Genomic DNA, 17320 nt, shown 5'->3' on the forward strand with positions numbered 1-17320 from the left:
AAGAAAAACAAAACCACGGCAGCCGCAGCAACAGCCACTACCAAGCAGACGACAGTCAGTACATGATTCTACTATTTTGACGTAGGACTATGTCTGTTTTTTCTTTAGACTTTGCGATTCCGAAAATCGGAGGTCGTCACGAAAATATGAAAGACTCAGCCGTTTCTTGATGAATTTTAAATTGTTTTGGACCATTCGATCGAGGAAGAGTCAGCGCTTCATTGTATTGTTCTAAAACTTTTAACTATTTGTTATTGAAAATCGGCAAACGGTTAAGAAATAGTGAAACAATCAATCCCGTGCATTCATCACAAGCACAGACTTCAAAATCAAGCAACTTGTGAGTTCGGATCTAATCCTCAGTTCGTACAAGATTTCACGTAGAGCGGACGCAGCGGAGCAAAACAAAGGCACTGATGGCAATCTCAACGGAAAACTATCGTATCGATGGTTTGTGCAGATGACGACGACAGTCTACAGACACTATAGAATTTTGTGAACTAGCATTTTGTGACGAGAAAAGGATAGATAGCATCGGTTGCGGTCCCGCGATAGCAGAGGTGATATTGAATATTTTTTCTAAATGGTGGCGTCTTAGCGCAAAATCATCAAGTGGCAGTCGGACGGTAGTAGCACAAAGTGGAATTTCAACGCAAGGTTCGGCAAGCGTTTGGTTGATGTTAGTTATTGGGAAGGCACATTGGGGTAACGAAATTGCAGATTGGGGAAATTATTATTACTAAGGCCGAATTGGCCCGTGCGGTATATAAGAGTCTTCTCGATTCGGGTCGGTCCATGGCTACACATCGCCTACCACGCAGTCTACGGAGGGTCCGCAGATCATCGTCCACCTGATCGATCCACCTTGCCCGCTGCACAGCTCGCCTTCTTGTGCCCGTCGGATCATTGTCGAGAACCATTTTCACGGGGTTACTGTCCGACATTCTGGCTACGTGCCCGGCCCACCGCAGTCGTCAGATTTCCGCGGTGTGAACGATGGATGGTTCTCCCAGCAGCTCATGCAACTCGTGGTTCATTCGCCTCCTCCACGTACCGTCCGCCTACGATTCCCACCCACTATGCGTCTCCGAATTTCTTTGCTGGTATCATTTTCGGCTGGTATCACCAGTGAGCCCAAGCACACAAATTCTTCTACCACCTCGATTTCGTCACCACCGATGCAAACTCGTGGTAGGTGGCTCACATTGTCTTCTCTTGAACCTCTTCCTTCCTTCGTCTTCGACGTGTAAATGACTAGTCCGATCCGCTAGCTTCCCTCTTCAGTCTAATGTAGGCTTCCTCCATCTTCTCAAAGTTACGTGCCATAATATCTATGTCGTCGGCGAAGCCAAATAGACGGACGAACTTTGTAAAATTGGAAAATTGTACCACTCGTGTTAATTCCTGCTCTTCGTATTACCCCTTCCAAAGCGATGTTGAATAGCAGACACGAAAGACCATCGCCTTGCCGTAACCCTCTGCGGGTTTCGAAGGGACTCGAGAATGCCTCTGAAACTCGAACTACGCACATCATCCGATCCATCGTCGCTTTGATCGACCGTGTCAGTTTATCCGGAAATCCGTGTTCGTGCATTAGCTGCCATAGCTGGTCCCGATCGATTGTATCATATGCGGTTTTGAAGTCGATGACTAGATGATGTGTGGGCACGTTGTATTCGCGGCATTTTTGCAGTACTTGGCGAATAACGAACACCTGGTCCGTGGTGGAGCGTTCGCCCATAAACCCGCGTGGTACTGCCCCACGAACTCCCTTGCAATTGGTGTTAGTCGGTGGCATAAAATTTTGGAGAGTACCTTGTAGGCGGCGTTCAGCAATGTGATTGCGCGGTAATTGCTACAATCCAGCTTATCGCCCTTTTTGTAGATGGGACACACGACACCTTCCATCCACTCCTGCGGCAAAACTTCCTCCTCCCAAATTTTGGTAATCAACCAGTGCAGCGCTCTAGCCAGTGCCTCACCACCGTGTTTAAACAGCTCTCCTGGTAGTTGGTCAACTCCAGGGGCTTTGTTGTTTTTCAGCCGGCCGATCTCCTCCTGAATTTCCTGGAGATTCAAAGTTGGAAGTCGCATGTCCTGCGCGCGTGCTCCTAGGTTCATTACCAAACCGCCACCGTTGTCTGCCATATCGTCATTCAGGTGCTCTTCGTAGTGCTGCCGCCACTTTTGGATCACCTCACGCTCATTCGTAAGAAGGTTCCTGTTCGAGCCCAAGCAGGGTGGGTCGAAATCACAGTGAACTGTACGGAAATGTTTACAGGGGAACACTTCACTACGGAGGCAATATGCAAAGCTATTGCTGGGGGCAAAGTTCTTCTCTTCGGTAGGGCACACAAGAAAAACTGACAAATCCACTAAAAACTATTTATTGTTAATCTGCCAAATACAATTTAAAAACGGCTTGCTGCTGTGCCACTTGGACGCGATAGAACTTGGTAACGTGGTGGTCGTAGCGAAAGTCAAATGCGAACTGAACTTCACGCTACCGCTGCTGCCGGTTCAACTCAGGGCGCAACAGACGTACGGTGTCAGAGCTACGGTAACAAAAGAGATGAACAGATCGCGTGGCACTCGTTGGTTGGTGAATCATGTAATGCTGTTTCGCTCGCTTCCGTCGTGTGACGGAACATACTCCCCCGGTTGAGGACACTCAACAGTCGTAGCGAATTCGGAAATAAGCGCATTGTCTTCGATAGGTAAAACGGAAATCTTGTTAATGGGACGACGAAAGGTAGTTCCTCCGGAACGCACGTCGATAGCTCGGACCAGGTCATCATCACCGGGATAGACCGCTGTAATGCGGCCCATTTTCCAATTAAGAGGGGGTTGGTTCCGGTCATGGAGAAGGACAACCATACCCTCCTTGATGTTCGGTTGAGTGCGAAGATTTTTCTTCCTGGGTTGCAAAGTGTTGAGGTATTCCCGACTCCAAGCACGCCAGAAATGTTCCCGCATGAGCTGGAGATGTTGCCATCGCGTTAAACGGTTGACTGCGACGTGTTCCAGAGAAGGTTCGGGTACAGCTGTGAGCGGTCGTCCTATAAGATAGTGCGCCGGTGTGATCACCAGCGGGTCTGCAGGGTCGTTTGAAATGGCAAATAGGGGTCGCGAGTTCAGCACAGCTTCAATTTCAATCAAAACGGTAGTTAACTCCTCGAACGTTAACCTTACATTACCAACAATGCGCTTGAGGTGAGTTTTCGCAGATTTAACTGCGGCCTCCCAGAGGCCGCCGAATTCTGGTGCGTCTGCCGGAATAAAACGCCATTCGATGCCACGGTTGTGGCAGAAGGTTTGAATATCCTCTACAGTTTGTTGGTTGCGAAATTGTTGAAACAGTTGGTTCAGTTCGTGGTGTGCACCTCGGAAATTTGTTGCGTTATCCGAGTGCAACTGCTGAACCATTCCTCGTCGGCCAATGAAACGCTTCAAGGACGCCAGAAAGGCATCGGTACTCAAGTCGGATACAGCTTCCAAGTGGACGGCCTTGGTTGTCATGCACACATAAACGGCTGCGTATGCTTTGATCAAGGCTGGTCGACGCACCCCTTGTTTAATGAGGAACGGTCCGGCATAGTCCACGCCGGTAACTGCAAACGGAGGCGAGGGTACGACTCTTGCAGCGGGTAGGTTACCCATCAACTGGCTGGTACTGGTCGGATTGACTCGAAAACATTTTACGCACTTTCGAGTAACCATTCGAATAGTAGAACGTGCGTTCAAAAGCCAGTATCGTTGTCGCATGGCATTCATGAGTCCAGTTTGCCCGACGTGCAGCTGCTCGACATGCATTTGCCGAATCAAAAGGCGTATCACCGGATCCTTGTCCGGTAAGATGATCGGATGACGGTTTTCAAAGGGTAATAAGGAGCGATCTAGGCGTCCCCCTACACGCAACAGGCCATTGAAGTAAACCGGACGCAGATTGGCGAGTTTCTTGCACGGCTCGTTGGAAACCACACGTTTGATCTCGTCCGCCAAATGAACGTGTTGGATCACGTGTATGATAACGTCAGTAGAACGACGTAACTCATCGACGGTCAAATATTTATTGGCCTCGCGCCGCGACGGATGTTTCCGACAGTTGGAAACAAATCGCAGCACATAACCCATGATGCGTTGAATTGTCCGGAAGTTGCTGCAATTGTTAAAGAACGGAAACGGTTCATTGTTTATCGCCGGGCTGGAAATAACACCTTTGATCTCAGGTAACTGATCATCCGGAATGTGCTCGGCAGTGTCGATTTCGTAGACTACTCTTTGGAGATATTCAGGGCCGTTCCACCATAAGCTGTTGTTTCTCAGGGTTTCGGGAAGCTGGCCTCGGGAGACGATGTCAGCAGGGTTTTGTAGGGATCGGACATATTCCCATCGGCAGTCACTAGTGTTCTCTTGGATTACAGCGATCCGATTCCGCACGAATAACTGTAGCTGGTTGAGCGGCTTTCTTATCCAGGCCAGAACAATTGTACTGTCACACCACAGTACAACTTCTTGGTATGCCATATTCAGGGCTGGCAATACCTTTCTTAACAGTCGAGTCAGCAACAACGCGGCGCATAACTCCTTCCGTGGAATAGACAAGTCATGCAGAGGCGCTAACTTGGATTTGCTTGTGAGGAGTCGCAGCTTCGCCGAACCATCGGCAAACAGGCTACGCAAATAAATACATGCGCCGTACGCCACGGCGGATGCATCGGAGAAGCCATGTATATCGTAAGAGATCACTTCGTCGAATGTTACGCATCTTGGGATGGCAATGTGATGCAGATGAGACAATGATGTTTCTAGTTCCATCCATTCTTGTGTAGTCACTTCGTCCACTGGATCGTCCCAGCCGATTTTGAGCTGCCACAATCGCTGGGCCAGAAGCATTGCTAATACAATAACCGGCGACACTAGCCCAATAGGGTCGAAGAACTTGGCAATCTCCGAATACACCAGTCTTTTGGTTACTCGTTGGTTAACCACTTCCATCGGAGTCGAATGCTTTGCTATGGATAGCGTGTCAGCACTCGGGTTCCACAGCAAGCCCAGCACCTTTAATGTTTCGTTCACTTCCTTTTCTTATAGGGGCTTCGTCTTCTCACGTTCTTCTTCGGGGATGTGTTCGAGAAATTCAGATGAATTCGAACACCATTTGTGAATGGGGAAACCCCCACGCTCGAGTAGTTGCTTCAATTGTTGCTGGGCTTCAATGGCGTCTGCCACCGAATCAGCGCCGGACAGTACATCGTCCATATACGTTTCTTCCTTCACTATTCGGGAGGCGATTGGGAAAGCATCGCCGTCTTCTTCCACCAATTGTACCAAGCACCGTGTGGCCAAAAATGGGGCCGATGCTGTACCGTAGGTTACGGTACATAGTTCCAGGATCCGGAGTGGCTGCGACGGGTGGGGTCTCCAGAAGATTCTTAGAAACCGTCTATCCTGCTTCGCATGGAGTACCTGACGGTACATTTTCGAGACGTCTCCGGAAAAGGCAATCTTGAACTTTCGGAAGCGTAAAACTATGAAATGCAGATCGTTTTGTACTACGGGCTCAATTTGCAGTACTTCATTCAGGTATAATTCGGATGGTGATGACTTCGCACTAGCATCGAACACAACTCGACACTTCGTGCTCGAGCTTGATGGCCGTAACACGGCATGGTGCGGCATGTAGTACGCCAATTGGTTTGGTGGATCATCGTCTTCACAAACTTCGTTGCAGTGCCCAAGAGCTTCGTATTCCCGGAGGAACTCTACATACTGTGCCTGCAGGTCTGGGTTGCGGATGAGACGCTTCTCCAACATTAAAAACCTTTTGACCGCCAGAGCGCGGCAATTATCCAATTTGTCGATGTTCGTTTTAAACGGTAGCTTCACAATGAACCTGCCGCTTTCATCTCGTCGGTACGTAGATAGGAAGTGAGCTTCACACTCGAGTTCTTCAGTTGAAAGCTTGGGGACGTCTGGCACCTCCTCGATTTGCCAAAACTGTTGCATTGATTTTCGATGTTTTCTATGGAGGCATGATTGGATTGTTGGATGGAAACGTTGACTATTTGTGGTTCAATTATTACACCAGATACGATCCACCCGAAATGAGTGTCTCGCAATATCGGAAGGTTGTCCGCAAGACTCAGCTGACTCGGTTTCAAAATGTCGAAAAACAACTCAGCGCCGATCAACAAATCTACTTTATCTGGTGTATGGAATTCGGGATCGGCCAAAACAACTCCTTCGGGCAGGTCCCAATGGGCGACGTTTATCTTTGAGGATGGAATCGTGCCTGTCACCTTCGGTGTGATCAGACACTCAAGACTGGCTTGGAAGTTGGATACTCGGGATCTAATCTTCAGTGTTACCTTGTCACGGGCTAGGGTGCGCAAGGCGTTAATACCAGTAATCAGGACGTTTGCTGGTTTCTTGGGCAGACCCAGGCGGCTGGACAACTCTTCGGTAACGAAATTCACCTGGGAGCCACTGTCCAGAAGGACGCGGCATGGATAAGGTTGGTTCTTCGTATTAAATACCTGCACAATTGCAGTGAGCAGCAATACAGTTTTAGGCGACTGGGCCAAGTTGGACGAGCAGGTGGTAGACACAGGCGGGTCCACGGGGGGATTCTTCTGCGACGTCGGATGGCTTGGCTCAGACGGAACCGGTGGTAGGCTTACCACTGCTTCCGCGGGCATGGAAACGTTGGATTTTGTATCGTGGTTGGATGCCCCATCATCATGGAGCAGCGTATGGTGCCGGCGTTGACACTTGCGACATGACTTATCGGACGGACATTCTCTGACGCGGTGCCCTTTACGCAGGCAGTTAAAACAAACTCCGGCGGCTCGGATCTTTTCGTTTTTCTGCGAAAAGTTCAAATTGCTGAGTGCACTACACTGTATGTTCCGATGCGCACCGCTACAAATCTCGCACACTTGGGACTCAGTGGTAGCGGCTGCATGACTCTTCTGCGGGAGGTTCTTCGGAGGTTGTTGAATTGGCTTCGGCTTCACTGTGGGATTCACTGTATGGAACACTGCATCGCAATTCTCTAGAATTTGACACCTGGATTTCATAAAATCGATGGTTTGCTGGTACTTTGGAAGCTCGCCTTTTCTTTGGGTTCCTTCCCAGGCCTTCCTAGTTGACTTTTCAAACGCTGAGATGATCAAGTAAACTATGATGTGCTCCGAAACTCCAGTAATAGCTTGCTGCAGGTAACGAAGGCTCTCAACATGGAGAGTAGTTTCGTTGAGCAGTGCTCGAAGCTCTTTATATGATTCCGAAGCCATTTCTTCAAGGACAGTAACCCACGAATGTGAGTTTCAACGATGACTCGTTGATTCTCATAGCGGTCAGTCAAAATGTCCCAAGCGTGATCGTAATCACCTTCGCTCAGAACTTTGGTATCCAATATACCAGCAGCATCGCCTATGAGCGCCTTATCGAGGTGATAGAGTTTGATAGCATCACTGTCCCCCGAGTTGGCCATCAGATCTTGGAAAATGGCCTTGAATTTTGGCCAAGCTGAATAACTTCCGTCAAACGTTGGGATAGGCGCCTTTAGCGGTTGTTGTTGGATGACCACTTGAGGAGCAGCACGAGTGGATGGAGATATTTGATTATCAGCAGCTTTCGCTGCCAGTGTCAGCTCTTCAATAATGTTAGACACGCCATAATGCAGATCCTCGTAATCTGCATATTCTTGTTCCTGATCCTCCATCGCTTCATCCGACACTAATCCAACAATCTTGGTGTGTAGTTGACTGTATTCGGTGTAGGTGGCAGAAAGTCCTTTGGATAACACATTCAATTGTGCCAACCCAATCGACTGGTTGGCGATCAGCGTACGTTTGATCCTAACCAGCTTCATTTTAACTTGAGCCCGCTGCCGAACTGCTTTTTCGTACTCCTTCTTGGTTATCTCATCCATCGTTGCTTCCCACTCGGCGAATCCGAGAAACGTACTGGTTTCACTGGCAACGGAGGTTGCTTCCTGCTGCTCTTCTTGATGTTGTTGGTCACCGCTCGAAGCGTTTTTGTTTTGCTGCGACCGTGTTACAGGTGGCATTAATCACTTTTTACTTCGTGCTCTTCTTGCACATGAACTCGCACACACTTTCGGATGTCTCCACGAAATTGTTTATTTGTTCTCAAATGCACACCAGATTCTGGTGTTCTGTTCACTCGCGACGACTACGCGATTCTCGATTTCGAGTTTTTGCTCGGGCACTCACAGCAGCAGCGTCGGTTTGGTTTTCGTTTGTCAGGTTTTCACACACACACACTGAGCCGACGGCGACGGCTTCGATTTTCGTTTCGCTTTTACCGCGTTTTTCTCAGGCGACAACAACGGTCGGCGTCTCGATCCGGTTGGATCGGCACACGGGGGCACACTCCGCCACTAGCAATCCGGTTTGGGATGGACCAGATGTTCGAGCCCAAGCAGGGTGGGTCGAAATCACAGTGAACTGTACGGAAATGTTTACAGGGGAACACTTCACTACGGAGGCAATATGCAAAGCTATTGCTGGGGGCAAAGTTCTTCTCTTCGGTAGGGCACACAAGAAAAACTGACAAATCCACTAAAAACTATTTATTGTTAATCTGCCAAATACAATTTAAAAACGGCTTGCTGCTGTGCCACTTGGACGCGATAGAACTTGGTAACGTGGTGGTCGTAGCGAAAGTCAAATGCGAACTGAACTTCACGCTACCGCTGCTGCCGGTTCAACTCAGGGCGCAACAGACGTACGGTGTCAGAGCTACGGTAACAAAAGAGATGAACAGATCGCGTGGCACTCGTTGGTTGGTGAATCATGTAATGCTGTTTCGCTCGCTTCCGTCGTGTGACGGAACAGTTCCCGTTTATGTCCTTACACATATCGGACTGTGGCACGTGGCCCTTACGTGAACGGTTTAACTTCTCATAGAACTTTCGTGTGTTATTAGCGCGGTACAGTTGCTCCGTCTCTTCACGGTCTCGATCTTTTTGCTGGCGCTTTTTCCTCCGGAAAATCGAGTTTCGTCTGTTCCGGGCCCGTTTATATCGTGCCCCGTTCGCCCTCGTGCGGTGTTGCAGCAATCTCGCCCATGCTGCATTCTTCTCTTCCACTAACTGCTCATATTCGCCGTCATACCAGTCGTTTCTCTGATCCGGGGGCACCGTGCCAAGTGCAGCGGTTGCGGTGCTACCAATGGCGGATCGATCGTTGGGAGTGCCACTTCCAGCTGCTGCGTGTATTCTTGAGCTAGTCTACCGTCTTGTAGTAGCCGCCCATTGTTAAGCCGCGGCGTCCGACTTCGAAGCGTGTTGTACACCGTCGAGAGTTTTGAGCGCAGGCATACTGCAACGAGGTAGTGGTTGGATTCATGATACGCACTGCGGTAAGTGCGGACGTTCGTGATGTTGGAGAAGAATTTACCGTCGATTTGAACGTGGTCGATTTGGTTTTCCGTTACTTGATTAGGTGATTTCCATGTGGCCTTGTGGATATTCTTGCGGAGGAAGAAAGTGCTTCAGACTACCATTCCGCGGGAGGCTGCAAAGTTTATGCATCGTTGGCCGTTGTCGTTCGATACGGTATGCAGACTATCCGGTCCGATGACCGGTATATACCTTTCGAGACAAACATTTGAAAAGGGCGTAACAGCCTAAATTTATTCCTTCTGATTCTTTGTCCACATATATAGCTATATATGTAGACGAAGAATCAGAAGGAATACTTTTTGGCTGTTACGCTCTTTTCAAATGTTGATATAGATTTCCTCCCTTCCTACCTGAGCGTTCATGTCACCGATGACGATTTTGACGTCCCGCAGTGGGCATCCATCGTATGCCTGCTCCAGCTGTGCATAGAACGCTTCTTTCTCGTCGTCGGGTCTCCCTTTTTGTGGGCAGTGCACGTTGATGATGCTATAGTTGAAGAAACGGCCTTTTATCCTCAGCTTGCACATCCTTGCATGATTGGCTGCCACCCAATCACGCGTTGGCGCATCTTTCCCAGCACTATGAAGCCGGTCACCAGCTCGTTGGTGGTGCCACAGCTTTGGTAGAAGGTAGCCGCTCGATACCCGCTTTTTCACACTTTCTGTCCTGTCCAGCAGATTTCCTGCAGCGCTACGACATCGAAGTAGCGGGGATGTAATTCATCGTAGATTATCCTGTCGCAACCTGCGAAGCCTAGCGACTTGCAGTTCTATGTTCCAAGCTTCCAATCGTGATCTTTTATTCGTCGCCTAGGTCGTTGCCGATTGTATCGAGTCGTATTATTTTCTATGTCGTTCGTAATGGTTGCTTTTAAAGGCGGCTTATTGGGCCTGCGCAAACCTCCTGTCTTGTCGAAGGGCCGTCGTGTCAGGGCTGTTTAGCATCCCACCTAACACCAGGACTTGGGCTTGTGCGCTTTGAGCGGCACACGGTCGCTTTGGCGGACTACTTGCGGATACATACAGCTTTTGATAGAGGTTTAACAGGGCCCACTGTCAAACCCAACCACATCCTAGGCAGGCGCCACAACTCGCAGATGGCCTGGGGGGGGATCGTCAAGTCCTTGGACATAGTCCCTGCTGCCCCCCCTATTTTCTGATGTCACAACTAGATCGTATCATTGACATAGCCATGCACCATAAACCGCGCCGCACCACTCGTGAATGATGCGTGTATTGAAGCGAATTGACAATTTCTGGGCCATGAGTCCGGTGAAATTTAACTTGAGCTCGAGCATGAAATTTAAGAATTTAAGCGATATGTACAATGTCATACAACTTCTTTCAATTGAAGGAAAGATTCTTTTTAAATGTTATCAAATCCACTAAAATCGACTAAGTGTACCAAATTCGTATCCGCCTCTTTCCTAACTAATCAGCGGTCTTGAGCTTGGAAATTCATGTCGTCGGCTTCGAAACCAGCCTAAGATTGAGTTACGTTTTTATAATTTACTCCATTGACTTCATCCAAAAGGTGCAAAAGATGGGTTATCTAAAAGAAAATTGTAGGGAGTGAGTGCAAGTAATGGACTCCGTGCGTATAATGTACCCCCTGAACAAACACCAACCATGTAATGCACCAACCATGAAAAGGTGTCTACCCAGCATTACAGGATCCGTTAAACGCCTGGCTAATTGTTTCACCTCCATTCATCCCCTCGGTACGGGTCGCCTGGCACCTTGGGATTCGGGGTTAGGGACGTCATATTGTCAGCTTCAGTGATGTACCGAGCCTGGTGTTATGACCGGATTTACACCGTTACGCACTACTTCAGAGTATCCATATCCCAGCGTAATGGGCAAATATGAGGCTTATTCGAATTAGAATTTTCAGGTTGATGCGTACGTTTGAGAACGATATTAGAAAAATAGCGACAACTAAAAGTTTTCTATATATTAGATAAGCCTTCTAGGGCTAAAAACTTCTATAATAAAAACACAAAAAAAATCTAAACGTTGGAATTGACGTTGATTGTTGCGAATTAAGAGATGTCATGACTAGAACATATAAGTAATGTGTAGGATAAATGAAAAATAATAACTTTACACTAAAAATACAACAAATCATCAAGCCTTTTAACAAATATATGTTGACAACATTACACATAAAACACAACTTTGAAAATTATATGTACATACATAAAACGAGCGAATACGTCTTTTTCGTTGACAGCGTATTTACATAGGTTAAATACTAATAATAATAATACCAACAACATAGATCGAGTAATAACCGCTACCAAACCAAGTGCAGTACGTGACTGCACGTAAACCACAACACTTACGTTGGGCCCTTGGCGGTTGGTTTCTGTTTTGCCGAGAGAATAATCGCTCGTTTCCGTAATCTGAAATAAAATTAAGCCTTAGAGAAAAATGGAATTGCAAGATAAGAACCTATTAATAACCTAATCGTTTCATAGAGAGCTTCGTTCTCTCTTAAACAAACTATTTCACCGAACAAAAAGTAACATGGGAAATAACTGACATCTAAAACAACTCGAACGACGATGGCGACTATATTGATGACTACGACTGTATAAAGTGTATAATGACGGAAGCTAAATATGCGTTCATTCTAGTACACAGCGATAATGTAGTGCATTAAATAAAAATAACAATGCAACATGTTCTGCGTTAAAAGTGACCCAAATACTCACCCAGGACTGCTTTCTCCTTCACCCTCATCTGCACTTTCAATGGTCTTTGGATGATCTTCGTAGCTCACGTCGAACGCATTGTGAGAACGTTGACTCTGACCACCGGAAAGCACGCTTAAGTCGGCCGTTGAAGTAACCGATGTGTCCGCCAACGATTTACGCGAACTGCCCAGCAGCGAACCGCCGTCTTCTGATTCGGGAATGTTGCCTATTAGATGAATGAAGCAGATTAAGAAAACACGAAAAAGATTAGTCATTAATAAATGTGTATAATTGTGCATTCAATAGTGTCGCTATAGTATTCTAAAAATGTGCGTGCAGTTTGCAGTACACTTTGCTGAATTACATCAGCATGAGCAAGTAAGCGTATTACACACCTCACACAAGACCACTGGTATGTTAATGTTTCGAAATTGTAAATGGAACGTATTCCTAAATACAAACACGTGGCAGCACTATAAACAAAGGAAAAATGAGAAATAATTCACATGAAAAGCTGTTGTGCGATAATTATGATTATGTTTTACTCTGTTTGTTAATACATAAACGTAATCACATTCATCATCATTCTGGTTCTTCAAAAATTCTTATTTCGTGCTAAAGCAATTGTACAGCTTTATTGTTGTTGAACTAGGCTACGTCAAAATGGATGAAGGCTTTTTCCGAAAAAGCTCAGTAGCTTCGTTGCCTCCTGCCAAGCAGCTCGAAATCTTTCTTCCGAGAGGCTCAGAAGTGTTATATCTAGAGGCTCGGAAGATGCCTTTCAAGAGGCTCGGAAGATTCCTTTCAAGAGACTTGGAAGCCTCTTTTCAAAAGGCTCGAAAGTCTCCTTTTAAAAAGCTTCGGAGCCTCCTTCCAAGTGGCTTGGAAGTTTCCTTTTAATAGGCTCGTAAGCCTCCTTTCAAAAGGGTTGGAAGCCTCCTTTCAAGAGGCTTGGGAGCCTCCTTTCAAAAGGGTTGAAAGCCTCCTTTCAAGAGGCTTGGGAGCCTCCTTTCAAGAGGCTTGGGAGCCTCCTTTCAAGAGGCTTGGAAGCCTCCTTTCAAGAGGCTTGGAAGCCTCCTTTCAAGAGGCTTGGAAGGCTCTTTTCAAGAGGCTTGGAAGGCTCCTTTCAAGAGGCTTGGAAGCCTCCTTTCAAGAGGCTTGGAAGCTTCCTTTCAAAAGGCTCCGTAGCCTCCTTTCAAAAGGCTTGGAAGCCTCATTTAAGGGGCTTGGAAGCCTCTTTTCAAAAGGCTTGGAAGCCTCCTTTCAAGAGGCTTGGAAATCTCCTTTCAATAGGCTTGGAAGCCTACTTTCAAGAGGCTTGGGAGCCTCCTTTCAAGAGGCTCGGAAGCTTCCTTTCAAAAGAATCGAAAAACTCCTTTCAAAAGGCTTCGGAAGCCTCCTATCAAAAGGATCAGGAGCTTCCTTCTGTAATGCTTGGAAGCCTCCTTTCAAGAGGCTCGGGAGGCTCCTTTCAAGAGACTCCGAAGCCTGCTTTTAAGAGGCTCGAAAGTCCTCAAAGTTTTATAGGACGCTCTATGCATACAATAAATTTGCTTTCAGAAGAATGCCAGGCCACTTTTTAGTTTGGCTATATTCCGTTAGTTTTCAGGTCAGTTTTTCATGTAAGTATCTGATGAGTTTGCTTATTTTCATTTTATGCGAATAAATAGGGGGTACCTCAATGAACGTGAAAGTTCAAAGGGGTACCTCTCAAGCAAAACGTTGGGAACCGCTGTTCTACATCTCGGGTACTTATTCAAAAGGACTTTGATTTTGTAAACAAAGATTCAAACATCGATTTGTCCAATCTGATAGCACTCCCACGCAAGCCATCGCCACAGACAGGTAGGCAGGGTTTGAATCCAAAAGAGAATTACAAAGTCTCTCATTTATCGTCTCTGCATACATATACGATATGTAGCAAGGGGTGGTAGCGATGATTGCTGTTCAAAATAGTGACTTTAGTGACCAACGATGAAGAAAAAGTGACCAAATAGTGACTTTCAATTGCAGAAAAAGTGACCAAATAGTGACTTTTGTATAAAGTTTTGAACCGGGTATAGAACTACAAATTGCATTAGCATTGTTACGGTATAATTCGTAGATTGCAAACTAGTGTATTATTTTTGAAATGCCCCTGTAGAATGCTATCAGAAATCAAGAAAAGGCAAAAACAACAAAAGCATGATGATTACTGATACTGGCCATGCCCATCTTCATCGTAAGAAGGGAGAGGATGGAAGCAAGAGGCCAGCGTCTGCGACACTCTCATGAGTACCACGGATTTGGATATTAAGGATGATATTCGTTGGAATCACAAAGCTTATAAATAATTGGTAGGACCATTTGTTTGAAAAAAATACAAAGTAATTAAAATAATGTTTTACCTGTTGTTGGACTATGTTTTTACCTGTTGTTGGACTATGTTTAACAAATTTAAATGAAGTTTTTTGATATTTTGAACTTGAAGTGGCATTCTGAGTGAAATTTTGAAAATCCAATAAAACCATGGTATCTCATTAAAAAAAATTCTAATAAACTTTAATTTCTAAACGGCACACTTTAGTATTGAAGTCAATTAAAAATGGGTGGCCAAATAATCTCGAGTTAAAAAAATCTTTTGTTTGTTTTGTTTTAGATTTTTAAAATCCGATCAATTCATTCACCGCCACACTAGTTTTTGTGTACCTTTTCTAAATTGTTAATAAATAGAATTACTTATTCTACATTTTTTTGAGACTTATCTCGATGGATCGCAAGGCGGATTTAATAATCATAAATGGATTTAACAACCATTTAACATCGACGCCCTTATCGCTCATTACTCTCCCTGACGTTGAGAAACATTGAACATCATTGTCATGTGATGAAACTGAAGGTATCAACGCTCACCAGCAGACTACGTGGTTCTGGTACCAAAACTCCTAAATTCGGTACTCTTTACTAAAAATTCCATTCGAGAAGAAAAAGATCATAGTTGACATAAATCGGAAATAGCCTCACGATTTTCACATCACACATGGAACTTCTTGGGTGCATATTTCCCAAATTTAATATATTGCTACCAGATCCACATTTGATTTGATTGATCATGGGTATGATGACCGTGCATTTTGTAGTTCCTACTCCGTGGTTGACCAGAACAATCGCAATTGCACAGGGAACTAATGGGTGGAAGCATGGGATTTGCTTTCCAGCCTCAATGTGCACAGTCCGAGATTCTTGTATTTTAAATGGTCGATAACGGCACTGGCCACGCCTTCACGGTCTATCGGGAATGGGAATGAATTGATGATGCAGTCACTCGTCCACTGTAAGCCGAGAACGCCTCTGGACTCGCTACGAGTTTATGTGAAATTTTATTGAAATCTAGGGGTTTTCATTGCAAAGGTTCGTCTTGGTTAACGGGTTGTTGCTAATGTGGTAGTGATAGAAATGTGGTATATGTAAATTGGACGCCAAAAACGAGCTTTGTCGCTCAGATATCGAACCGCCAGAACTAGTCAAGATATAAGGTAGAAGATAGAAATAGAACGGGCCTGGGATTGAACCCAGGACCTTCTGGAGGCAGAAGTGGTAGCCATATGACCACCAAGCCCGTTAACACATTTTATTTGGTTGATCATAATAGGTACAAATGATTTTTATTTTGAACTTTTTTACAACAGGCAATCCAAAAATAGTGACTTTAGTGACCATTTTCTGAAAAATAGTGACTTTAGTGACTTTTGGATGCAAATAGTGACTTTTTAGTGACTAGACTCAAAATAGTGACCAAGTCACTAAAAAGTGACTCGCTACCAGGCCTAAGCATACCGCGAGAGACTTTTTTCGCAAGCTGCCATGATAAAGAACTGATTCGGGAGGCTAAACCTCACGATAAATTTCTTTTAAAAAGCTCCAAACGTGGGGAGCACTGGTTCAATAGAGGTAACAAACTATAGAGGACGATTGTCGCTGCGGTTCCCTTTGTTATCGTCCCCAAACATGTTGGGTACCTATCTGTCAAAACGTTCTGATTTTTCCTTTGTTGACATTTAGTGCCCTATCCTCGCCAGCAAAAGATGTTTCGCCAGTGACGACAGCGACAAGCGTCCTCTATAGTTTATTACCTCTATTACTGGTTCTGATGATGCATTTCAACTTGTTCTACACAGCTGTGCGGTCTGCAACACAAAATGAGTGAAAACAACACGAAAATCATCACTTTTGTGTGGTGGCTGCCTATCCGATTTTGTATATAACTTGCACTTGTATACAAGTTTGATAAATTTGTTATCATGCATTGTTATGATTCGGAACAGTTTTTGCCTTTCTTTTATCGTTGTTCGTTATCTATTGAGAGCGTGTTCTGCAAACCCTGCAGGTAGGGGGAGCCTTCGGCTACCTGTTTGTGGTGTTGGTTTGCGTGGGAGTGCCATCAGATGCATCGACGTTTGTATCTTTGTTTACAAATTCACATACGTCCTTTTGAATAAGTACCCGAGACATCAAGGTAACATGGGATAACTATTCGTAAAAGGCAGTAGGGAAATGTGGGAAGTATTATTAACTGATATGTCAAAAATCAAAATAGTTTTGTTCTATCGTATTTTTAGAATAGATCCTCTAGACAAATGATTATTATGTAGACTTTTCCTAACATTAAGACCAAATACAATATTTTCTTCACAGCACAAAGCCATAAATGTACGAAAAGATTTGCATTGAGAAAAATGTCAGAATTTTTTTTAACAATTTGAGGATATTACGATTAAAAGTTATTAACTCAATATGGGGACATTTGATCCCCAACCATACATAAATTTAGTGGTGAAATTTAAAAAAAATGGTGTCAGGTCTCTATTTTTTGTAGATTTGACAAATTTTTTGAAGAGATATAAAAGGGGTTCAAGTCTCCCTTTTAAATTCACGCCTATATTAAGCTCGTTAATGCTGGCTGATCCTTTACAAGAGCTGTTCTATTTATAGGATATAGGTTAATATAAAATTATGATGGAGAACTATATATTTTCGCAGATATTATTTTGAACTGAAGTAAAAAGTAGAAGAACAACAGAGTACTTATTATGACTTGCGAGCAACTGTATGTAGTATGTTAGTTAAAAATTCCAAAAAAAAACTTAATAGATAGGCCTTTGGGCAAACATATCTCCTACCAGAAAATTTATTACACTAAAATACGT

The 17320-nt window shown here is 45.1% G+C and overlaps 1 protein-coding gene across 10 annotated transcripts in view; it reads right to left on the reverse strand.

The window, feature by feature from the left end:
• The window catches only part of LOC134219819 (uncharacterized), a 42070-nt gene that overhangs the window by 6301 nt on the left and 18449 nt on the right, over positions 1-17320 (reverse strand). For 9 of the 10 annotated variants that reach the window (XM_062698686.1, XM_062698688.1, XM_062698684.1 and 6 more), the window contains exons 10-11: positions 12153-12360; positions 11781-11840 (exon numbers count right to left, since the gene is read on the reverse strand). In XM_062698686.1, the coding sequence (XP_062554670.1) occupies positions 11781-11840; positions 12153-12360 (268 nt within the window). The remainder of the gene's footprint in view (positions 1-11780; positions 11841-12152; positions 12361-17320) is intronic. The other variant, XM_062698692.1, reaches the window with a different exon arrangement.

Source organism: Armigeres subalbatus, chromosome 3 (assembly GCF_024139115.2).
Source record: "Armigeres subalbatus isolate Guangzhou_Male chromosome 3, GZ_Asu_2, whole genome shotgun sequence".
Lineage (NCBI taxonomy): Eukaryota > Metazoa > Arthropoda > Insecta > Diptera > Culicidae > Armigeres > Armigeres subalbatus.